Below are 26448 nucleotides of genomic sequence, written 5' to 3'. Positions count from 1 at the left end.
CAGGCGGATCAAAAATGAAACATTTGTTCTACAGATTTTAAGGCATCCAAGCTTGCGAGACTTATTGTGGACGCTAGAAGACAGCCAGCCTATTACGCGTAGTACCTGCACTTAACCTTTTGGAAAATACGTCAGCTTACACTGGTAAATACAATTTAACTGACTCATTTTGAAAATGGTTGAAAATTGATTTAAATGCACATGGCATAAAAATATTTTTATAACTTGGGATAATTATTTATAATAATCTTGTAAGGGATTTACATGTTACTTATGCGTTCAGTAGCCCGATCCGTAGACCGGGTTAAAGATTAATAGACACACCACAATATAGAGTTATACACTGACGGGTGTACGCCTACACCCCGTGCTCAGGTCGTGGCCATCTCGTAAGATGATGCCAAGGATATCCGGGACATGGTCATTAACCCCCCCAAAGGCTTTAAGCAATAAAACACATTCAAAACAAGGCATCTCAATAAATTTAACCTCTATTCGATTAAAGAATTCGATGCCGGACCAAGCGGTATTTTATATACCGTACCCTAAGCCCGTATAGGGAAAATAAGTTAAAAGTATTTACCTGAGCTAAATATAAATTCAATCTCAGCCGTATACCACCAAGCAAGTACAGATAGCTTTTACTGGTTCTTCTTATTCTGGAACAAAGGTTTTTAATAACATATTAGATTCCTAACGGGTCTTTAATTAAGCCTAAACTTAGACCGGTTAGTTTTAAGGAAATATGTGGTTCAACCGCATGATTAAGCGAAGACCGGAATAGAATGTGTTTTAGACCCAACAAGTATGAAGACTTGTATAAGATGGGTAACCTAAGTACATTCTGGATTTTGAAATGAAAATGATAAGGTTTGACCCGTTTCGGCTAATTTATGCAAACTAGTTACATAAATCGAACCGAACGCGAAAAGGGTGTTACGGGTAACCATAAGAGTCACATGCATGTTCCCTGTGATAATATGCTCTAAATATGTCATAATATCAGTAAGTTATGTTCTATTATGCCCCGAATGAATTTAAACTCAACTTATGCCTTATAAGGGCATTTTGGTCATTTAAAGATTATAAAGAGTTAAATTTGTGATCTGAGTTGTAGGTCTGATTCTTACAGTAAAAATACTTAATTTAACATATTATAACAGTAGGGTATGACCCATATATGAAACTTATCATTTAAAATCAAACTATGCACCTTAGGGGTATTTTGGTAATTTCACAAAGGCTAAAAGTGTCAAAACTGGAAACCTGAGTTCAAATACTTATACTTACTGTTATTTTATAAAAATATACTAAGAATATTAGTAGGTATGAACCTTATATGTTTAATATGGTTATAGTGCATACTAGGCGTTAAAAACGCTTAAATAGGCGATTTAGAGCCGTTTCCGGATTTTCAAAAGAAAGCTGATATTTTTATATTTCCAGAATGCTCAAAATAATTTATTTAACAAATGAAATCAGTGGAAAAAGGTTTGGGGTCAAAAAGATTTATAAAACTCATTTTATGGCTTAAAAGGGTAAATTCGGTATTTACCGAATTAAACTTAGAGACCTATGATACGATCAGCCAAAAATTAAATAAAAATCTCCAAAAATCCCAAAATATTATATAACATCAGTGGGTAAAAATTTTTATATCAAAAAGTGGGTTTAAATAGGCTATACGCTAATTATGTCGTTTACTTAACATAAAGCTTCCAAATTACGATATCATAACTCTAAATCTGGACCTCAAACTGATATCAAATTTTTGGTGCAAGTTTATAAATCAGTAACAAACGTTTCTACTCTTTCACTTTTTCAAAAATCGCATTTTATAGTAAAAAGGGCAAAATAGTCATATTTAAGCATAAACCGGTAACATGCATATGAATCGGACAAGTGTAGAACTAAGTTGTAAAATCTCAGAGAGTTGTACATATATAAAGATGGTCCAAAATAAGCTCTAAGGCAGATCTCAAACATGCATGCACGGATCCGAATCGAGAGTCAAAGAAAAAGTCATTTTATAAGACTTTCGGTTCCGATCCGGGTTTAAACTGAAAATTGTCGAGTTGATCATGATGAAACATGTTCTTACATTAATTACAAAGTTATTTTGATGATCAAACAGGTTGCATGTGACATACATTACTATTTATGCTAAATTTTGCAAAAACACATTCTGTTGACTTTTTAAGAAAAGCTTTGACTCGACAATCATCATGCTTAGAGTGAGAATCTGAAAATACCCTTTTGAGGGTTTGTTACCTACATAAATACCAACTTGTAGGTACCTTCAATTCGAGAAATGACTGAGCCATTTTCGTTTAATCGAAAAGTCAAACTAAATCTACGACGGATTGACTTTCGGTTGATTAACTAAGCTAGAACGAATTTGAAAGAGTTATGAATACTTACAAGAGTCCTAATAACAAGTAGAAAGCCCTATGAACCCTTGATGATGACCAGAGAGCTCCAGAATTGCTCTTATGAATTTTTGAAGATGAAAGTGTTCTTGGTTTTACTACTTCAAGACCCTTATATGCATAATTTGATCTCATTAAAGGGTGCCACAGAAGTCTAGAGGTGTTGTAAGAAGGTTACAAGTGCCCCTAGATGCATGTAAGTTGATTGGTGAGGCTTTAGAGTGGGTAACAGCTGGTTACAACTCGGAATCAGGCCCTTAACTACAATAATCCGTTTTCTGTCGCTGGGCAGGCCTCGCGTCACGCCTAGGGCCCTAGGTGTGACACCTAGCCCCATCTGATCCTCAAATCTCTTTTAATGTTGAAGTTTTGGTCCTTGGTCCTTTATTACGTGGTTTTGGCTATCAATCTTGCTCATTAGACCCTCAAACTTGATTTTTATGGACCTTGGGACATTTACAAACATGGTAAAGTCCTCGGTTAACTTTGCGCTCACCCGAAAAGTCATGAAATTCGACGTTGACGCATTTAGCCCTTCGTGCACGGTTTTGATCATAACTTTCTCATACGATCACGAAAGTTCATGAAATTTTTACCACATATTCTAGTGAGTATATTTTAGCATTACAAAGCTTTGGGTTTGCCAAAAGATCACTCAGAGGTATAAATTCAACATGTTGACACGTTTAGACCCCGTAGTTTGTAATTCCTCACTTTCTTACATTTTCCGCTTCGTATGATCCATGATTCATCCGTTTAGGGTTATAAACACCATGTAGGGTTATTTTAGAGCCTATTTATCCATTTTTGACACTTTGGACCCTTATATTCCATAGTTTCACTATTTGTCAACTTTAGTCCCTCTAAAGTATGTTTTCACATATCCAAAGCCTATGCCACGTGTCAATGCATTATTTGACGTAAATTTCCGAGGTGTTACACAGGATCTTAAAGTTTTGTATTGGTGGCCGAATATGAAAGCTCTCATCGCCACATACATGAGTAAATGCTTGACTTGTGCTAGAGTCAAAGCAGAGCATCAGAAGCCTTCGGGTCTACTTCAGCAGCCCGAGATACCCACGTGGAAGTGGGAGCAGATCGCCATGGATTTCGTTACAGGGTTACCGAGGACTCAGGCTGGAAACGATACTATATGGGTGATTGTTGATCGACTCACAAAGTCAGCATATTTTCTAGCAATCAAGGAAACAGACAAATTTTCTCAGCTGGCAGCAGTTTATCTTAAGGAGGTGGTTTCTAGGCACGGGGTGCCAACTTCTATCATCTCAGATCGAGATCCGCGTTTCACTTCCGAATTATGGCAGTCAATGCATAAATCGTTCGGTTCCCAACTCGATATGAGTACTGCCTATCACCCACAGACGGATGGTCAGAGCGAGCGCACCATTCAGACACTTGAAGACATGTTGCGGGCGTGTGTGATTGATTTTGGGAAGGGGTGGGAGAAACACTTGCCATTGATAGAGTTCTCCTACAACAACAGCTACCATACAAGTATTCAGGCAGCTCCGTTCGAAGCACTGTATGGGCGAAAGTGTCGTTCTCCTCTCTGTTGGGCTGAAGTGGGTGACAGTCAACTCACAGGTCCTGAGCTCATCCTTGAAACTTCACAAAATATTGTTCAGATCAGGAATCGTATGGCAGCGGCGCGTGATCGTCAGAAAAGCTACGCCGACAAGCGTAGAAAGCCTTTGGAGTTCGAAGTTAAAGATCGGGTTATATTGAAAGTTTCACCATGGAAGGGCGTTGTACGCTTTGGGAAAGGCGGTAAGCTTAATCCGCGTTATGTTGGGCCGTTTAGAATCCTGGAGCGAATCGGTAAAGTCGCTTACAAGCTTGAGTTACCTGCCGAGTTGGGTAATATTTACGATGTCTTTCACGTTTCTCAGTTAAAGAAGTGTCTAGTTGATGAGACACTAGTTGTGCCATTTCAAGAGCTCAAGATTGATGATAAGCTACAGTTTGTTGAAGAGCCTATTGAGATCATGGACCGAGAGGTCAAGGTGCGGAAACACAGTCGTATCCCGATTGTTAGAGTTCGTTGGAACTCAAGACGCAGACCGGAGTTCACATGGGTGCGTGAGGATCAAATGGAGCTCAAGTATCCACACCTTTTTCCTAAAGACAAATCTAAATCTGGTAAAACTGGTAAATTTCGGGATGAAATTCCTCTTCAAGTTGGGGATGATGTAACACCGGAGCAAAATCCGCAACAATCCTGATTATCACTTGACTCCTCATGCTTACTTGTCAAATTTCGGGACGAAATTTCTTTCAAGTTGGGGATGATGTGACAACCCGAGATTTCAAGGTTAGTGTCTTCGGTTTTGTGAATTTTTCCCTCCCAGTTCTTGTTTAATCTATCTATTCGACCCATGACCTTGATAAGCGTGCTTATATCTGGTTGTGTGGCTGTGTGTATAACGGGCCAATATATATATTTGGACCGCTATATATATATATAATGTATTTGTTTGATTAAGAAGCCCATGGATATAATTTAGCGGATAAACCTTGAACCCAATATTTTGTGATTGTGATTAGAATTACCATCGGCCCAAACCCCCTTTGCCCCTATAATTACATGAACGTAACTGATTAGGGAGAATAGTAGCTCAAACCCTATCTTTGCATCTGTTGTGCGACGGCAGTGGTCAAGGACCCCCCTCTCTCTCGTAGCAATATCTTAGTGGATCATTGACTGGTTAGTGATTTCTCTTATTTGTCTTGCTTTGATAATCATGTACGTGTGTATTTGTGACCTTGATATACATGAACTATCCTGTGCCATTAATTATTGAGTGGATAACTATTAATGTTATTAAAAAAAAGCTATATCAATATCAAGATGATGGGACAAATCGGTGGACATTGGTTGGGATTGGGAACTGCCGATTAAATAATGATGTTGGCATGTGAGTTGATAATTTCAATATCATGATAATATTAGTCAAAGTTTATAACAAACTATTTGTGCACATGATAACCGAACACACCCACATCTATTAAAGTTTGGCCGGATTTAATTGAACCTATCGATTGGAATTGGGCCAGCAAGGTTGGGCCGAGTAAGATGTGGCTGGACAATGAATGTATATGACATGTGACAGGAACAAGTAATAAGGGACTTTAGTATGTTTTTGGTGTGCTGCAGTAATATAGGGTAGATGTATGTGCTTTTATCCATGAACGAATATGTTAATTTTGAACAAATATTCATGATGTTGTTGGGGAGGGGTCTGGTCGATTTCTTTAATTAATGATTAGGATCTAACATAAATTAATTAGGTATGAACAAGGGGCTGATTAAGTATTGCTATACATATGGCTGTGATGTTATAATCGGCAAGGTATCGAAAGGGGGTGGGTCATGATTGGCACGAACAGGTTGTATATCTAATGGATGACATATAATCACACACAGGTGCTAAGGGTTGCAAACTAGTTGGGGTTGTTATGTATAATGGGCTGCGAATGAGGTTATGTTTAAAGTAGTGTATATTTGATGTGGGCATGGTATTGTTATGATAAGTGCTTGTTAATAGTTGTAGTGGATCATGAAATTATTAAATTAAAGAATTGCCATGCCAGATGTGTTGAGTCTTTAAAAAAAATGATGTGAATTGGACAAGTTATAAGGGACTAGTTGGGCACCATGTGAATGAGTCTGGACATGGGCCGACCCCTGTTAGCAATGGGCCGACCCAGTGTGCAAGCATGAAAGGAACAGTGTGTTGCATGTATTTATATTTTGTGTGCACATTGTTAATATATGATTATGTGTTTTTGGCAGAAATGTGTCAACAAATATATGGATAATATTACGTGTATGTATGATATGACAGCTTGTTAACTTGGACTTCTTAAAAACCTTGAGTTGTTGGAAACACTAATCCTACCTATGTGTACTTACGTTTACTATACATTAGGTCGCGTGTAGCGGGTTTAACATTTAACGTGTAGAAGTAATAAATCATACCGAGCACTCTAAGGTGAGTTCACTACATTCGAGCATGCGTCCCAGTGGTTGGGGACAGTCAGTGGTTTGGGTAAAAACGGGTATATTGGTTAATATTCTCACCTATCATTTTTGTAAGTCCCTTATTATGTTACCTGGAGGGTAACGGGTATTAGTTGGTAGCACTACTTAGGTTTGGCACCCTCACACCGCTCCTAGAGAGGACGGATGTGAACTAATGACCCAGTCGGGCCCAGTACTGGATAGGAGTACGTGGGAAAGGGCAGTCATGTACTTCAGGAGCCGTCTTGTTCGGAATTGAGATATTAACAATATTACTTGCATTGGTTATTGAACTGTTTTCATTCAACTGGTAACAAACGTTTTCTTAAACTGTGGACTCGCCAGCTTTGTCTGATACACTTGTTACATGCTCGCAGGTCGTTAGGTACTTGGGAACAGGAACTTGCTGGCCGGAGGGCGTGAGTGGTCATGGTTGCCTTGCTGGGTTTATTTATCAAACATTTATTTACTATGGTTTTTGGAAAGTATTTACATTATGATACGTTAACGCTTCCGCTGAACTTGATAGTCTTGAATTACTTATGTTTGGATTTTATTACTATTAAATGATGAAACTTTATTTAGAACTTGTGATTCAATGTAATTGGTGGCTCATTGCTGTTCGTCACACGCCTAACAGGGACACTCCCTAGTTGGTAATTTGAGGGTGTGACAAGTTAAGTTTTTTTTTTCCGAATTACAAACTAATGTTTTAGTGCTTTTGATCAGAACGAAAATATGAGTCAATTGATGTAAAATTACCTCGAAAGAGTGCTCTAAAAACATGATTTTTGTTAATTGGAAGTTTAAAGACATGAATTGAAGCGCCGTTTCGTCGTTTGGAGCAATGTTTCAAGGTAAGTTTTACATCAATTGACTCGTATCCTCGTTTTGATCAAAATCCCTAAAACATTAGTTTGTAATTCGAATTGAGAACTGTTGAAGGCAAAATAGTTAAAAGGTGGGACTGCTAGTGACCAACCACTCTAGGTGGGATTATTAAAATCCAATTTTCTTTTTTGAATTAACTTTTATTTTAAAAGAAATATATAAAAAGATGTGATCTTTTATGTTAAAACAAGCGACTACATATTTGCACATCTCTTCTACATTTCCTGGAGGGTGACTCGCTCTTACGCCCGTCGATACAGCCGTCGAGGTTCGGGATAAGCACGATGTGGGGGATGAAACTTCTTAGGAAGTTCCTCGTCTTCAACGAGCGGTTCCGCACTTGGACCAGATAGCTCTACGCACTAATTCTGCTGCCGATAGTCTTTCCACCGGTCTATCCGCCACCCCTGCCTAGGGTGGCGACCGCGCAGGAGCATCCAATCAATATTGATATTCCAACATGTTAAAAGCGATTAATTGATAAGCTTTATAACGTTTTTTGTCATCGTTAATATCTAATGAGTGCGTTAAAAACGGTATATAAAATTGTCAACTTTAAAAACGATTTTTGTAATAATTTATGTTCTGACATGCATGTTAGAAACGGTTTATAAAAACGTCAGTTTAAAACGACTTGTCGTTTATTTTCTAACATTTCTTTAGAGACAGTTTATTTTATAAACTATAATGACCGAAAATATTTTATGCAAACATTTTAATTTTGTAATGCGTGTATTAGAAGTGATTATAAATAGTTTCTTTTATAAACTCTATTCTTGAAAAAAGTTTTACGTAAAAGTTCATTTTTATAACTTGCCTGCTATAAAAACACCTTTTTTCCAACATGCGTGTTAGAAACCATTTTAGTACATGCATATTACTATTATACCAAAATCATGTAGAACTGTTTGATGTTTTAGGTTTGGGGATTTCATAAACCTTTGTTGATATTATTAATTTAATATATATTGCAAACTAAGAAAATTTGTGCTTTAGAATGAATTTTAAAATAGAGTTTTGCATTATTTTGATAATTTAAATGGTTCACTACTCTTTCTAAAAGTAGCATATGTTGAATCAAAATAACGTTCTCTATGAAACTATATGGTGGAAAACAATTTGGAGTTATTGTGAACAGGATTAACAGCTCAAGCTTCACTACTTAAATGTTGTTTTTGTAACAACTTGGTGTTGTCATGAGAATATTTGTTCTAAGACTAGAGTAATAAAAATGAAACGAGAACAAGAAGCAGTGGCGGATCTAGAAAATCCGCCAAGCCGTAACGTTTTATAAAAAAGCCGTAGCGAAATCATAAAAACGTCAAATTTTTTCAAAATTGACACTAATTTTACACTACCGCTGGAGCGCCAAGCCGTAGCGGAGGTTGCCCCTTCTTATATGCTAGGTCCGCCCCTGACAAGAAGATATGTATGTATGGAGTTCTATTGAGGGAGTATCTCAAGACATGCCACCCAACAATACCAATGATGATATTGATCAGATGATAAAAGTATTGAAGAAAATAACACATTGGGATCCGATGTCTTGATATCATCTATGAGTTTGTTTAAACTATTTAAAAGTGGTGTACTTATAATTTAGTTTTGGATGTATTTTATTGTTTTGTGTTCAACATCTTTGGATAACACATACATTATTTAGAGAAATAAATCACCAATGTTTGTGACACATGAATAAATAATGTCAAATATACAATATTTAAAAATAATATGGTTTTAAATGAATTGTACATGGAAAGATTTGGACATAAATAACTTAAGAGTTGTTGCATTGACTAAAAGTCGGAGACGCGATGTTAAATAGGTAACCACATCATAAGTGAGTCATAAAAGAACGTGGTGAGTGTATTGAGATGAAATACACAAATATGATACATGTCGACGTACTTCATTGTAAGTCGTCGTGGAAATTCACATAGTGAATTCTAGCATTTAAATGTTGTTGGAACCAACATTCATATTTTTTAAGGAACTACAACATATGTGTGCAAATCAATTATGACAAACTTTATGAATTTCATGTTGTTGAGTGTCAATCTATTTGACCTTATCTTAGACATAACAGTTATTACAAGTGAGTAACTTTTATCTATATATGGTAACTTGTGTGATTTCTTAAATATCAATGTTTTATAATTGTGAATAAGTCTCATAATGTTGGCTAAAATAAGGGATGAACATTGCAAAGTGATATTGTGATATCCTTAGGGTTGTGAAGAATCAAAATGATGCATCTTTTGTTCACATGTTAAAGTATTGTAGTCTAAAGCATGCTAGACTAGTGTGTGGTTAATTACGATGCTCCATAGAGGCTAATTAAGTCAAAAAATTCAAATGTGCATGAACACATAATGAATTTGTGTATAGACAAATTTGATAGAGAACTTTTGCTCGTTATAAGGAAAAGACATGTAACTTATGAAAAAAGTATTCCAAAAGCTAATGAGGAGAACTTATTGTCTTGTTTATTCTAGATGGTAACTTAGAATCCTTCTAAGTTGATGACAAACTTATGAAAATGACATGTGTTGCTTTGGTCTGCTCAGAAGCTTATGTGAGCTAATGCAATATAAGCTGAGAAATAAACATTTATGAATTCACTGATACAATGAGGTTGATACTGTTTCAAATCATAGGTGTCTAAGTGATCATAAGTGAAGTTATGGAGCCATTTAAGAAATAACCCTCAAGGGGTATGGAAATGGTTTTATGAGAATTTTTCTCCAACCTGTGTTGAAATGGGGAACCTCGTTACCCCATCTAGATGTTATCCAATAATGCTTACATTATCTTGCATTAGAATCAGAAAAGTTTACTGTAACATTCTATATTTTTCATTTTATTTTCGATTTATTGTAAATCGTATTTCAGTTTCAATCCTTGTAATCTCGAGACTTTGATCGAAATGGAAATCGTGTTTTATATCATACTTGTTTAATCATGCATGCATAATACGCAAATAATCACGAAATATGCATTTAAATTTTAAAAAACCGATTCATACACCGAGAATATATTTTCTCGGATTTATATTCAAACATATTCATACATTACACATGCTTTATTACACCTTAAAACGTCCAAAACATGCTTAATTGTGCGTTTATGGCTCCAAATAACAACCAAACCTAACCACAAGCGCCAAAATGGAATTTTGGTATTTTTGAAAGGTCTTACGGACTGCAAGACCAAACATCTTACAGTCCGCAAGTGTAAGTGTAGTATCCGGTGACTGAAGATATCAGTGTCAGACAGAACTGATAGCAATAGTTAAGGGGAAGCCTGTAAGTGTAGTTCCTGTTGGGTAACTGTGCTTTATCAGTTCTAGTTCTGTTCAACAAAGTCAAAGGTCTAAGTCAAAGAAGTTATAAATGATGTAGCATACAGGATTCCGGATTACTAGGTTAAACTCGAAATAGTGGGTTCCGAATTTGCAAGGCTTGTAACATTTCGAGTTTAGGAGTCAATCATGTAATTCCGAGTTTAATTGTTAAACTCAAAAGAGTTTAGTTTAATAGGTATTATGAATTTATAAGTTAAATTCGGATGGGATTTCTTGTGTTTGTTGAGTCCGAGTTTGTTAGTGGTAAACTCGAATAGTTTTGTTGGACATGTGTTTTGTCCGGGTTTAGTCCCTAGTCTATATATATATATATGTGTGTTGTATAGCATAGATTAGGGTAAGATTTGAGAAAGCTTTCTAGAGAGTTCTGGGTGAGCCTAGAGAGAGACTATGTGTCTAGAAAGAGAAAGTCCTAGTTTAGGTATGTGTGACTTAAACCAGGTTGGGGAAGATGATGTATCCTCATTCACTTTATAAATCTGTGATGATTGTTTCAATAAGAAAGAGATTATCTTCTACATCTTTCTACTTTTTTCATGTTGTTGATGTTTCACGTCTTGAATCAAGTGCGTTGGAGGTTGTTCGTCGATGATCCAGGGGGTCCCGTCCCGGGGACTTTCAGCAAGGACCTGGTCTGACAGCAGAATTGTTTACTTCGCGAATTTTAGTGTTTAAACTCCATTTTCCCTCTTCCCAACCCCTAACTACCTACATTAAACACCAAGCCCTAATACCCACTTATAAATACACCTCCTCCACACCTCCTAAACACTTTCAACACCTCTCAAACACTCCTAAACTATCCCAAATCTCTAAATTTCTCAAGTTAGGGCATAAAACTCCAAGTTCAAAATAGTGAGTTTTGGACCCTTTTCTTAGATCGTCTTCTTGTTTTCTTACTTTCTCCTTCATTGGATAACCTCTAGGAGTGTTAGTACATGTTTACCATGGTACATCACCATTTTGAGGTCCAAAGATGGGATTTTTCTTGATTTTTTTCAAAACTTTTAAAACTTGTTCATTGTACTTGGTTTCTTGGAACATTTGCAAACCAAACCAACCCAACCCATCAACTAAATTCAATGTTGAATGGCTTGTGTTAGGGTTTTGTTCCATAAATATTAAGGTTCAAAAGCTTCCATTTTATGCATTCTAAGTCACTAAGTAACTTCCAAGTAACAAAGTGAACAAACTACACCAAGTCTCCAATCATAACCATGTTTGGAATGCACTCGTCTAGTTGTACTTACTTGGTTACCTAGTGATTTAGGTGTTTCATTTATGTACTTCATACTTTTATTCATAACCATCCAAATCATTCTTGTGGTGATTTTTGCAATGATGAACATCATGAGGTTGTTGGATTACCCTACCTCTAATACATGACAAATATATGACTATAATATATCTAGTAATGTACCTATATAATACTATCAAAACCGAACTATAATATCAGCAGAACCATGATTAAATGTTATATGTTAAGGTGGAAATTATCTTAGTACTAGACTCCTTATTTTGGACTTCTAATGGGTACTTCTAATGGGTGACTTAGAGCCCATGAAAAATACTAAATAACATGGTGTCCGAATAAGTATCTAAGAAAGATACATTTTGTGTATTTTCATACTTATAAATTCCCGAATCCATTCTGTCTTTAAACTCCATAAACTCATACACCTTTATTTATACTTTTAGGGTAACTTTGGTGATTCCATCCTACAAAACCGTACACCCGCATCTTTGTGGAAAACTAATCTTCGCAAACCGTGAGTATACTTGACCAATTTTCCGTTTTAATCTTTAATTGGGTTGTAACATGTAAACATACTAAATTCATGTACACATATACAAACAATCTTATGCAAAACCTCAATCTGTATACATGCTTAATTGATATGCTTATTATGATTCCATGCTTATTAATGCATCATTAACCTTGCAAGCCTCCCTTAACCTGTATAGCGCTTTAGGATTAGCAAACTGTCTGTTTGTGGTCATTGTTAAGTTATACTTTACGGTCTTGTTTACTTCGGTGACAAGATGATGCTCACGGTCTTATTCACTTCGGTGATAAGATTACGCTAGTGGAATCTTTGGATTGACGTATAATTATGCATGCTAGTATGTAACATGATTAGTATACTTTAACATGTGGATTTGAGAATCAGTCTTTTAAATGCTATGTAGACAAAAACTACTACGCTCGCCGACATTATTTGTGTTAACGGTTACTTATTACATGTTGCAGGAAATGAATGTATGATGACGCTACAGGAAAAACTACTTAGGGTGGAATTACAAACTCATCCAAATTTTACTTATGTATTTCAACGTTTAGTTATGTTTACTTCCAATATGTTGTGCTTCCTTTTTTTTAAACAATGTATCGTTTGACTTGATGAAATGAAAAATTAAATTTTAATTATTGTTGCAACTTAGTGTTATGAAGTCTTTGGGCAATCTATTACGTCTCGCCTTGATGTTTTCGCCATCGGTTGAGTTGTGACATTTAGCAATAAGGATTTTTGTAATCCAATCTTTAATTGCAAACACATGACTAAGTGGAATACACAAAGGTCATAACGTATAAAGCAAATGTGTTTGCCTTAAATAATAAGTTTATCCTTCAAAGACAAATATTATAACTAAATTCAATTAAGAACATTAACTTACGAGTTAAGAACACAAAATGGCAACTGATCTCAACTGCAGAATTATCCGTAGTGACATGACAAAGTCAAAGATAACGCGGAATGAGAATATAGACCATGGAAAGAGGGCGAGTAAAGGAAACCTAACTTAGTTGATTGGAGATCTCAAGATCCAAGTTCAATAGCCCATAAAGGGTGTTTAAATACGTCCTAGTCCATTCCTATGACAATCACGTACAAATTGTGAGGCTAAGCATAATATGTGGTAAATTATTTTGGTAAATCATAGTAACCATGATACTTTTTAATGACTTAAAGGAAAATAAACTATGTTAGAGAGAAGTGAGGTCACTTTGAATGAATTGGGTCACAATTCTTAGTGCTCTCACAGAACCAGGATAGTGTTCTAGGACCATTATTTGACATGAAAGTGAGGGGATGGCTCAGAAAAGGAGAGAATTGTGTGAAGCGTACTATCGTTTACACAAATATGGGCTTTGTTTGAAGACATCGCTGCTAGGAGGCTAAGTATGCTTCACAAATGAAGCTTCAAAGCTAATACCTACCTATCCTACTATACTCAACTGTCGAGGTTGCATTGGAAATTGTGTGTGCTTTGACCGCCTCCATTCATGTGGGTGACTGGTGGAAAGGTGGTGAACGAAATTTAGTGAAATTATTTATGAGACTCTTCATGCGGTGAATTGAAGATTAAACTCTTGAGCAAAGTTTTTATGTCACTTGATTTGTAATACCCCGAATCTTAATGTGCTGGTTATAAATGTGTGAAATATGTAATTTATATTTCATATATTGTTAAACAAGTAAGATAATTGTGTGAAAGGTGAAATATCTTGACAAACCTTGGCTAATATAGGAGACCGTTAATATTAATAATTAAATATATTATTTTATTTACCTTACTCCGCTTTTAATGAAACTTAGGTTAAAACATAGATAAAAATATGCTCGTTCTAATGACATATTCGTCGTTTTATAAAACGTCATATTTTAAAAGTTATACAAGAAAAACGAGTTAAACAGCTGAATTAATATATATAAGCAAGCAAGCTAGCAGGTCAAGCAGGTAGGTAGGCACGTCAATTGAATCCCACATAAAAGGATTTTAGGTGCCTGCTTGCTTGCTTTAAATAAGAGTCTCAGTAGGTTGTTTAGGTACCAGTTTTTTTAACGGGAATGCTCTAGTATAGAGAATCCTGAGTATACGACACCCCGTTGGGTGTTGTTAATAGTCGTTTTTGGAGCGCGAGTAGGAGCAGGAGTAGGGAAACTCTACATCAACGTGCCGTAGATAGTTTTGAGGTATACTCTCGTTTAAGTTTATGTCTAGTTATTTATTATTTATTTTTAGTAGTTAATATTAGTTTTATTATTAGTAATAATATATTAGTAGTAGTAGTGTTAGTATTATTTTTAGGTACTAGGGTTATTGTCAGGGGCAGGGATTGGATAGCCTAGCCTTAGTTAGGCGTGGACTGATCAACCATGCATAAACAAGGCAGTGCTAACCAATATCCAACCATGATAATGACTAGTTAGGTGTACCATTACCTAACCTAGGATTATGTAATTGTGTCAGGACCTTGAGACATAACCCAGTATTACTAGCGGTTGTTAAGCAATTGCTAATCAGGTGAGTCATCATACTTGTCTTTTAAACTGTGATAGTATACTCGTCCATAACTGGTAATAATGAGAATGCTGAAGTATGCATGTGTCAGTAGGGGTATATGGGATCCTATTATGCTTAATGAGGTGTGTCACTCTGGGAAAGGTAATAAGGTGTTGTACCCACAGGCACTTCGTGCTTATAAGGTCCAGCGACACACACTCATACCTATGTGACGGCCGTAGGGGGACACAGCTGGAGGACCAGTATGTCTCTTGTACGGTGGTTTGTGACAAGTCAAATGTGACCTATAAGGTTCAATGAGGTCCAACCTGACTATAATGTGGTCACATGCCCATATTGTGTATGCATATAATGTAAACTGTGGTCTGTCTTTATAAAAATTGTATAGTATGAGCTCACCAGTATATATCTGACGTCGTTTTGAGTATACTTATCTCACGTTAGTCATGAGGAAAGCTATAAGAACTACTTGACAGTTGGGGAGTTTTAGAAGATCAAGGAGTTCTTAGTTGCCAAAAGTTCGTAAATAAATAAAGTGTTGTACTCAGACTATTATAAGTTTTAATGAAAGTAGTTTGTTTCCGCTGTAAGTGTATCAATTGTGCATAATCACCCGGGTTACGGGGTGGGTGTTACAGTTGGTATCAGAGCCTGAGGTTTTAGCGAATTAGGTATTGCAGGAATGCCTAAGCTTTAACCAGTAGTTCTCTAAAGATTAAATAGCACACTCAGACTAGGCCAAATAACATGTTCTCAGGAAAAGTACTTGCATAGTCAGTTGAGTGACGCTAGAAGAAGTAAACTATGTTGTGCCTTTCTATGTGCTATATATATATATACACACACGTATATATATATATATATATATATATATATATATATATATCTATGTGATGTATATAGTTGTTATATTATAATGATGTATCATACATATTAGTAACTCTTTATAGTCATATTCCTATATGAAGGAGACAATGTCTGAACATAGAGATGAACAAGGGTTTAGAAATAATCAGAATAATAGAAGGAGAGAGGAAGATTCTTATAGGACTCGAACTCCCTCTCATAGTGTCAGGTCCCGGTCTAGTACAAGCATGCGTCTAAATACTGAGGAAATCCACAATATAGCTGTGGAAGTGGCTAAGGTAATGAAGAATGCACAAACCGGTAATGTTAACCAATCTGGAGAACGACATGAAGAAAGCTCAGCAGCCTCCACGCCAGTACAAAGGGAAGGAATGGGCGAAAAGAAAAACACTATTGCAACCATGCCACTAGAAGGAAAAGGTGAATATTCCAAATCAAAGGAATGTACTTATAAGCACTTCATGTCCTGTAAACCTCAGTCCTTTGACGGAAGAAAGGGAGCACTAGAAGCTCAAGACTGGCTCAACAGAATGGAGTCAGTATTAGACATATGTGAGTGTGATGACCGCAACAAAGTATGGTTCGCCGTACATATGTTTGAAGCTGAAGCCCTTCACTGGTGGAACATTGTGGTCCGAACAGAGGGAAAATAAAAGGTTAAGGAGATGAAGTGGGAGGATTTTATTCATAAGTTTCTTGCTAAGTATTGTCCTCCAAGTGAGACTGAGCAACTGGAAGTGGAATTCTTTCAGTTAAAAATGGGAAATAAAACCTATCGAGATATGTTTCTCGTTTCAATGACATATCTCGACTGGTTTCTTATTTAGCATTGACCGAGGAACAACTGATCAATAGGTTTATTTGGGGTCTACCCTCTGAAATGAGGGTGTTTATCAAATCCAAATCCCCCAAGACTTTTGCAGAAACTGTTGAGGCTGGCGCCGTCATGGCTGCCGAGATGATTCTGCGGCAGGCTGAATTTCCCGCACCAAAAAGAAAGTGGGAAGAAAGAAAGGGGGACACCCGGAATAACAACTTTAAAAGGCCTAAAACATTTCCTCAATGTCAAATTTGCAAACGTTTTCATACGGGGGAATGTCGTTTTCCTTGTCCAAATTGTAAAAAGACGGGTCATGCTCTTCAAGAATGCAAGGAAAAGAAGAAGTGTTTCAAATGTGGAGACCCTAACCACATGAGATCTGAATGTCCCGAACTTAAAAGAAATGATAGGACACAACTAAATCAGCCAAAAGGGCGGGCATTTGTACTCACCACAGAAGAAGCCAAGACCAATACAAACGTTATCACGGGTACGTATCTCATAAATGATGTATATGCACGTGTGTTATTTGATACCGGTGCAAATAGAAGTCTAGTGTCGACTACCTTTAGACCTTACTTGAACCAGGCGTCCCAAACCCTAGATCATGCCTTTACAGTAGAAATGGCTGATGGAAGTCAAAGAGAGATAGTTGACATAGTTAAGAATTGTAAAATAAGCTTAAACAACCATGTTATCCCTATAGACCTAATGCCTATGGAGCTTGGAGAATTCGACATAGTCATAGGAATGGACTGGTTGACACCATATCATGCGGAAGTTATATGTGACAAAAGGATCGTCCGACTCCGATTACCCAATGGTGAACAACTAACTGTATCGGGAGACCGCACTGACAAGACTAAGAACCTCATCACGATAGCACAAGCACATAAATGCCTAAGGAAAGGGTATGTTGCCTTTTTAGTATATGTCGTAAACACTACAGAAAAGCAGAAGGTCGAGGACGTGCCAGTAGTACGAGAATACCCCGAAGTGTTTCCCGATGAGCTCCCGGGACTACCATCGGATAGACAGGTTGAGTTTCGCATTGACCTAGTTCCAGGTACATCACCGATTGCTAAGTCGCCGTACAGACTAGCCCCGACAGAAATGCAAGAACTCAAGAAGCAACTACAAGAGTTGCTTGACAAGGGGTTTATCCAACCTAGTTCGTCACCATGGGGAGCACCCATCTTGTTTGTCAAGAAGAAAGATGGGACGATGCGCCTGTGCATCGATTATAGAGACTTGAATAAAGCCACTATAAAGAATAAATACCCTTTGCCCAGGATCGACGACTTGTTTGATCAATTACAAGGGGCAAGCTATTTCTCTAAAATAGACTTGAGGTCTGGATACCACCAAGTGAAAGTTGCACCAGAAGACATACCTAAGACTGCCTTCAGAACTAGGTATAGTCATTATGAATTTTTCGTAATGCCATTTGGATTGACCAACGCACCTGCAGTGTTCATGGACCTCATGAACAGGGTTTGTAAACCTTACCTCGATAAGTTTGTGATCGTTTTTATTGACGATATCCTTATCTACTCTAAGAACGAGGTAGAACACGAACAACACCTAAGAGCAGTCCTTGAATTGCTCAAGAAAGAAAAACTCTATGCAAAGTTCTCTAAGTGTGAATTTTGGATACGTGAGGTGCAATTCCTAGGCCACGTGATAAATGAATGTGGAATACAAGTTGACCCTGCAAAGATCGAGGCCATTAAGAAATGGGAAGTACCGAAGAATCCCACTGAAATCAGAAGATTTCTGGGGTTAGCAGGATACTATAGAAGGTTTATTCAAGACTTCTCAAAGATTGCAACACCATTAACCACACTAACCCAGAAAGCCTCTAAGTTTAATTGGGGACCTAAACAAGAAGAAGCCTTTAACACGTTAAAGCATAAGTTATGTAGCGCCCCAATACTGTCACTTCCTGAGGGAATAAAAGATTTTTCCGTCTACTGTGATGCATCTTACTATGGTATGGGATGTGTACTCATGCAAAGAGGCAAAGCGATTGCCTACGCCTCTAGACAGTTGAAGATTCATGAACGGAACTACACAACCCATGATTTGGAACTTGGTGCCATAGTGTTCGCATTGAAAATTTGGAGGCACTATCTTTACGGTACAAAGTGCACTATCTATAGTGACCATAAAAGTTTAAAACACATATTTGAGCAGAAGGAGCTCAATATGCGTCAGAGACGATGGATGGAGTTATTAAGTGATTACGACTGTGAGATCCAATACCATCCAGGTAAGGCAAACATAGTAGCAGATGCTCTAAGTAGAAAAGAGAAACCTCAACCAATAAGAATTCGTGCAACCAGAATAGAGGTTAAAACTAGTCTCTTAGATCAAGTTAAGAATATACAACAAGAAGCCTTAAAAGAGAATCATATTGTAAAAGAAAGAATGACTGGGAGACTGAAGCTACTGACAATGGGAAATGATAATATCCTTAGGTTCAACAATAGGATATGGGTTCCTAATTTTGGAAGACTGCAGGATACAATCTTAGAGGAAGCTCATAAGTCTAAGTATTCCATTCACCCTGGCAGTGACAAGATGTATAAGGATTTAAGGAGAGATTATTGGTGGCCAGGAATGAAGCGATCCGTTGCCCATTATGTGGAAAAAAACCTTACATGCCTTAAGGTGATGGCAGAACATCAAAAACCCTCTGGATACTTGCAACAACCAGAGATCCCAGAATGGAAATGGGAGAAAATCACCATGGATTTTATCACGAAGCTCCCAAGGTCAAGTCATGGTTATGAAACTATTTGGGTAATAGTGGACATATTGACCAAGTCTGCACACTTCGTGCCAATTCGTGAGGACTATAAGATGAACAAGCTAGCTCAAATTTACATCAAAGAAATAGTCTCGCGACATGGGGTGCCTGTATCGATCATATCAGACAGAGATAGTCGTTTCACATCTAAATTCTGGCAAAGTTTCCAACAAGAGTTGGGAACCAAGCTTAATCTAAGCACTGCATATCATCCTCAGACGGATGGGCAGAGTGAACGGACTATTCAGACATTAGAAGATATGCTTCGGGCTTGTGTAATTGATTTTGGTGGAAGTTGGGACACTCATCTACCACTCATCGAATTTGCCTACAATAATAGCTATCACGCCAGCATCAAAGCTGCACCTTATGAAGCTTTATACGGAAGAAGGTGCCGCACTCCTATCTGTTGGACGGAAGTAGGGGAAAGTCAACTATCAGGACCAGAAATCATTGTGGAGACCACAGAAAAGATCCAGCAAATCAAAGAAAGGATGAAAAGTGCTCAAGATCGACAAAAGAGTTATGCAGATCAGAGGCGTAAACCCCTAGAATTCCAACTAGGGGATAAAGTAATGCTTAAGGTATCACCTCTGAAAGGAGTTATTCGGTTCGGAAAGAAGGGAAAGTTGAAACCCCGATACATTGGTCCGTTTGAAGTAACAAGCAAAGTAGGACCAGTGGCTTATCGGCTAAAACTTCCTGAATAGCTGGCAGGAATACATAATACATTCCATGTATCAAATTTAAGGAAGTGCCTAGTGGACGAAGCCAAACAAATACCCCTGGAAGAGGTACAGGTTGACGAAAAACTCAACTTCATTGAAGAACCACTACAAATCGAAGATAGAAAGGTTAAAAAGTTACGCAAGAAGGAAATCCCGTTAGTCAAAGTCAAGTGGAACGCACGTCATGGACCCAACTTTACATGGGAACTAGAAAACATAATGAAAGATAAGTACCCTCATCTTTTTAAGTAATGACAAATTTCGAGGACGAAATTTTTGTAAGGAGGGAAGGATGTAATACCCCGAATCTTAATGTGCTGGTTATAAATGTGTGAAATATGTAATTTATATTTCATATATTGTTAAACGAGTAAGATAATTGTGTGAAAGGTGAAATATCTTGACAAACCTTGGCTAATATAGGAGACCGTTAATATTAATAATTAAATATATTATTTTATTTACCTTACTCCGTTTTTAATGAAACTTAGGTTAAAACGTAGATAAAAATATGCTCGTTCTAATGACATATTCGTCGTTTTATAAAACGTCATATTTTAAAAGTTATACAAGAAAAACGAGTTAAGCAGCTGAATTAATATATATAAGCAAGCAAGCTAGCAGGTCAAGCAGGTAGGTAGGCACGTTAATTGAATCCCAGGATTTGAGGTGCCTGCTTGCTTGCTTTAAATAAGAGTCTCAGTAGGTTGTTTAGTTACCAGTTTTTTTAACGGGAATGCTCTAGTATAGAGAATCCTGAGTATACGATACCCCGTTAGGTGTTGTTAATAGTCGTTTTTGGAGCGCGAGTAGGAGCAGGAGTAGGGAAACTCTACATCAACGTGCCGTAGATAGTTTTGAGGTATACTCTCGTTTAAGTTTATGTCTAGTTATTTATTATTTATTTTTAGTAGTTAATATTAGTTTTATTATTAGTAATAATATATTAGTAGTAGTAGTGTTAGTATTATTTTTAGGTACTAGGGTTATTGTCAAGGGCAGGGATTGGGTAGCCTAGCCTTAGTTAGGCATGGACTGATCAACCATGCTTAAACAAGGCAGTGCTAACCAATATCCAACCATGATAATGACTAGTTAGGTGTACCATTACCTAACCTAGGATTATGTAATTGTGTCAGGACCTTGAGACATAACCCAGTATTACTAGCGGCTGTTAAGCAATTGCTAATCAGGTGAGTCATCATACTTGTCTTTTAAACTGTGATAGTATACTCGTCCATAACTGGTAATAATGAGAATGCTGCAGTATGCATGTGTCAGTAGGGGTATATGGGATCCTATTATGCTTAATGAGGTGTGTCACTCTGGGAAGGGTAATAAGGTGTTGTACCCACAGGCACTTCGTGCTTATAAGGTCCAGCGACACACACTCATACCTATGTGACGGCCGTAGGGGGACACAGCTGGAGGACCAGTATGTCTCTTGTACGGTGGTTTGTGACAAGTCAAATGTGACCTATAAGGTTCAATGAGGTCCAACCTGACTATAATGTGGTCACATGCCCATATTGTGTATGCATATAATGTAAACTGTGGTCTGTCTTTATAAAAATTGTATAGTATGAGCTCACCAGTATATATCTGACGTCGTTTTGAGTATACTTATCTCAGGTTAGTCATGAGAAAAGCTATAAGAACTACTTGACAGTTGGGGAGTTTTAGAAGATCAAGGAGTTCTTAGTTGCCAAAAGTTCGTAAATAAATAAAGTGTTGTACTCAGACTATTATAAGTTTTAATGAAAGTAGTTTGTTTCCGCTGTAAGTGTATCAATTGTGCATAATCACCCGGGTTACGGGGTGGGTGTTACATGATTAGAGTTTTTATCTTTGAAATTAAGTCTAATAATGTTAGACTCTTTGTTAACCCATGGTTCTTGTATAAATAGTAGGATTTGTGTCTCATTTGAAAAATAAGAATTCTTGGAGAAGATGCGAACATTTGAAGACCCATATTTTTGAGAACTAAATAGAGAGGCGTACTCTCTACTCGACTCCACTACCTTCGCATACACAAGTTCTAACACTACAATTTTACCGTTGTAACATCAGTCATGTGGCTTTCTTTGGTAGTACATAGTGATTCAGCTCTTCTACGCTGGGAGACAAACGCCATGTCTAAGTAAAGGTGCGAAATCTGTTTTATGAGACCCGTGCTGAGCACCAATCCTCATCCAAAATCGTTAACACTTGTTTGTTCTTTCTTGTAACCAAGGGTCGTACAAGAAAATGTAATTCAAGCTCTCGATGAAGATTACACAAAGTATCGTACTAGAAGACACGATTCAAGATCTTGTCAAACACTAATGTTTGAATCTATATATTTACATATGTTGTATCTAATGTTATTTTCGTTTGGATTTGTATACGGTACATGTACTACAATTTCCTAAATATATAAAGAGATCATCTTTATTATTTTCGCTAGTATCATTTTAAAAAAATTGTGACTCATCTCCTATAGATAAGTCAAAACGTGTTGACATATAAAAAGAGTTGATTAGTGGAAGTCAAGTTGTTTATTAGAGTGCATAGGTCTCGGGAAGGCTGATCTGGAAACGTACAAACTAAATATTAAACAAATACTTATATTTTTTATGGCTCCGCAATTTTGATTTAGATACAAACCTAACACGACCGTTTAATGGGTCAGATATGTTAACCTAAACATAATTTGTTTATTAGAGTGCATAGGTCTCGGAAAGGCTGATCTGGAAGCTCGGGGTCGTGCGAGAACACCGTCCCTCCCATTCGGGGCGACAAATTCCTTCAAATTCAAAAAGCATACCAAATTTGGGCTAAAGCAATGAAGAAAAGCGGAAGCGATGAGGGCTGGATGATCGGGCCCAAGTGAAACACCTTTCCATCCAAATCAAGGCCGATGAAATTTTTCAGATTCGGAATCCATACCATACACCCTTAGAGGGTTGACCACCTCAATTTTTTATGTGTTGATCGGGTTTGTGTGGTGGTAGGAATTTCACATCTATCGTACCGATTTGTGTCTATTATTGTTCTTTTTGCATCTAAGTTTAATTTGAATATATGCTATTAGTTTTTGAAAGTCGATTAAATACCTATTGGATCAAAAACTTGTAATGGTCGGTATATAGCATCGAATAAAGACCTTAAATTTGAATAATTAATGATCATGGAGGATTATGCACATTGATTCGACTTTTCTTTTTTAAAGTAAGAAAAGACTCAAAAACCATATTCTGAGGATGTGAACATTATCATTTTAAGTCTATTGTATTCCTATTCCTGATAATTCACTAAGCATACATTATATACCATATATAAAAGCAATAATCAAACAATAATCAAACCATAGCTAGTTAAAATGACACACACACACATATATATATATATATATATATAGAGAGAGAGAGAGAGAGAGAGAGAGTAAGTATGCATGCATGCAGTTATCATAAATAAGTTTTAACCATAACAAAAGAAGTAAAGTGAATAACATCTTAATGTAAGCATGCTACCAATTATATATTTTAGTCCAACAACTAAAAATATTCCACTAACATATAGCATAAAGCAATCAAGCCATTAATATAACTGATATATTATATCATATCACAAAGAACAAAAGGAGTACATACACATACTCTAATACTCTAAAAACACCACGATATTATATACAAATGCTTGGAATACAAACAAGCCCTAATTAACTCAAAACTACATGAATAAACTTTTTTTTTTTTTTTTTTGGATTTCTAGGTTATTCGGAGGTGCCCAAGTGTTTCTTGGCTTTTTCTTGAAAGTACTTGCACAAATAGTCGGTTCGCTACCATGCAAAAGCTAATATACTGGAATTGGAGTATGCTGGGTGGCAAGCAAATTCAGGGAATGTGCGGTGGGGCAAGTAACTCAAGCAAACTCACTTGATCTGCATGAAATCTCTGAGCTAGGCATAAGCAGTTTGCTCATCTGACAAGCAAACTTAAAAATATATTGCGTGCTTTTGCATGAGTTCGCTACCCATAATAGCGAATTGAAATGCTTATTTGTGCAAGTAGTTTTTAAAAAACGCCTAGAAACACTTAGCGATTCTCTAAATCACCTAGAGTTCCAAAAAAAATCCCCAAACCACACATGTCACAAACAAAAGATGAATTGAACAAAGCAACCAACCAAATGCAAGGTCAAGCCCATGATCATATGTAACCACGAGCAATAGTAACTACGAATCCCTTACTTCGAAGACATTGCGAGTCTTGACCACGATATCATACATGTGCATCGACTTGAGCTTGTTGAAGTTCTTAGGGAGAGATATAAGGTGAATCGTTGATCGTTTATGAAACTGAAGAAGGCTAGGATCGTCATAGTACCTTTCCCAGCCAATAGATGTCAACATTTGCTCAAGAGCTTGGTATGAGGTGACCACTTGGTTCGTGGGCAGGTGCACCAGCACCTTGCCACGAGACGAACCTTGCAAGGAGTCCCCACCCGGGTTCTCTACGAGTCTAACCACACCATTCTTGAACACCCAAACACCAGACATGGTTATCTTTGTGAAGAATAAGATGAAAACTGAAGATGGTTAGATTCGGTACCAAAGTGGAGGTTTAAATAGGAGGTGGGAGGGTTAGTGATGTAGAGGTATATATTCCGGTAATTAAATTAGTAAGGGAAAATGGTTTTTTTTATTAGGTATTCAATTCCTTACGACAATAGTTCTTCTGGAATGTGTATACACATGTATATGTATGTGTGTGTGAGGGAGAGAGTTGAGGGTATATCTTTTCTAAGAAAGAGATGCATTCGTACACGTTAATTCTTTCATTACTCAATTAAGTGTTTAAACTATCAACTTATATAGTAAAGGGTCTCTTAAGAGTTTGTTAGATTTTTATATTGGTGGAACCAAAGTACGTCAAGAGGGTCTCTTAAAAGTTTGTTAGATTTTTATATTTAAAGTATGAATTCTTTTAATAAAAATACAAGTTTTACCCGTTAGACTGAGTGGTGTAGAAGCGTGAAGGCCTAAACTACGCCAACATACCAACCCGTGCCATGGCGTGGGGGTTGAGGCGGGTAGTTCTTGCTCAACGTGGATCAGGGGTGATTGGTGACGTGGCACAATTTTAGTGGTGGAAAAAATCTAGCCGTTGGGCGACAACAATTTTTTTAAAAAGTTTTTTTAATTTAAAAAATAAATTAACACTTTCTATTAAATCCACACCATTCCACCATTTTTTTACCGGAAACTCTTCTACTACTCCAAATTTTAAAAATTCTCTCACGTTTTATAAAAAAAAAAGCATCCCCACAACCGTTAATTCGATCTAAGCAACCTATACGGCCGTGGCGAAATACCAAATACTACTTTACCTCAAAACCGCCCTCCTCTTCAAGTTCCAGGCTGAAAAATCATCTACTTCGGGTGCAGACTACACTGAAGGCTTAGCCAACCTAAATCAACGTATTATACGTTCAATAGCATCCAAAAACAAAGGAACTCCCAAAAGGAGAAAGTGCATGACACATGTCACTCCACGCCAGTCTTTCACGCCCCATCTCACCCCACACTTTTTTGGGCTTGAATGGGAAATCTGACACTGCTGACGTGGCGCTTCATGCCCCTCTTCATTCTCCTCCCACACCTTATAGTCTTAGTTGTAATGTGCAAAAGATAACTGTATGAAAAGCTTTTGGTTCCGTCACTTATTCAAAATAAATAGGTCCAGGAATTATGTTTTTTTCGTGAGAAGCCGCCCAGGATCAAATCAGAATTATGTTTTTTTTTTTTTTTTTTTTTTGTGAGAAGCCTAAGAAGCTATATGGTATTGGCATGTGTCTTTTCAAAAATTTAAGGTGGAAGGCATTTTGTTCTATTTACTTCTTTATCTCAAAAGGCTTACATTTAGATATGAATTACATCTTCGTCATCTCCATAGCCACTCTTACTCCACCACCACCACAGCTATAAGTAAGGGTACTTATGGTGGGAATCTGTCTCCAAAGCCCAGTCTCGCATCCACCTCTTATCCACAGTCTTACCTAAACCCGACTCCAATAATTTGGCTCGCAACGACCACCTCCGGCTCTGACGACGATTCTCTCTACAACTGGCTCTATAATGCCTTCCTCTCCTCTGATCTAGACCTCAATCTCATTGTCCTCTCGTTCATCCCTTTAATCGTCGGTT

At 37.1% G+C, this 26448-nt stretch overlaps 2 protein-coding genes across 2 annotated transcripts; one reads left to right on the top strand and one right to left on the bottom strand.

Annotated features, from left to right (window-relative positions):
• The first annotated feature begins 16781 nt into the window (after positions 1-16781).
• LOC110901642 lies at positions 16782-24055 on the top strand. Its single transcript, XM_022148455.1, has 2 exons — positions 16782-17787; positions 24015-24055. The coding sequence occupies exons 1-2, from the start codon at positions 16782-16784 to the stop codon at positions 24053-24055; spliced, it is 1047 nt and encodes a 348-aa protein (XP_022004147.1).
• LOC110899256 (flowering-promoting factor 1-like protein 3) lies at positions 23833-24849 on the bottom strand. Its single transcript, XM_022146142.2, has one exon. It carries the CDS (start codon positions 24799-24801, stop codon positions 24478-24480), a length of 324 nt encoding a protein of 107 aa, XP_022001834.1. The 5' UTR covers positions 24802-24849; the 3' UTR covers positions 23833-24477.
• Positions 24850-26448: the final 1599 nt, after the last annotated feature.

Source organism: Helianthus annuus, chromosome 13 (genome assembly GCF_002127325.2).
Source record: "Helianthus annuus cultivar XRQ/B chromosome 13, HanXRQr2.0-SUNRISE, whole genome shotgun sequence".
Taxonomy (NCBI): Eukaryota; Viridiplantae; Streptophyta; class Magnoliopsida; order Asterales; family Asteraceae; genus Helianthus; species Helianthus annuus.
Note: the sequence above shows the minus strand (reverse complement) of the source record. Positions and strands in the feature narration are given on the sequence as shown.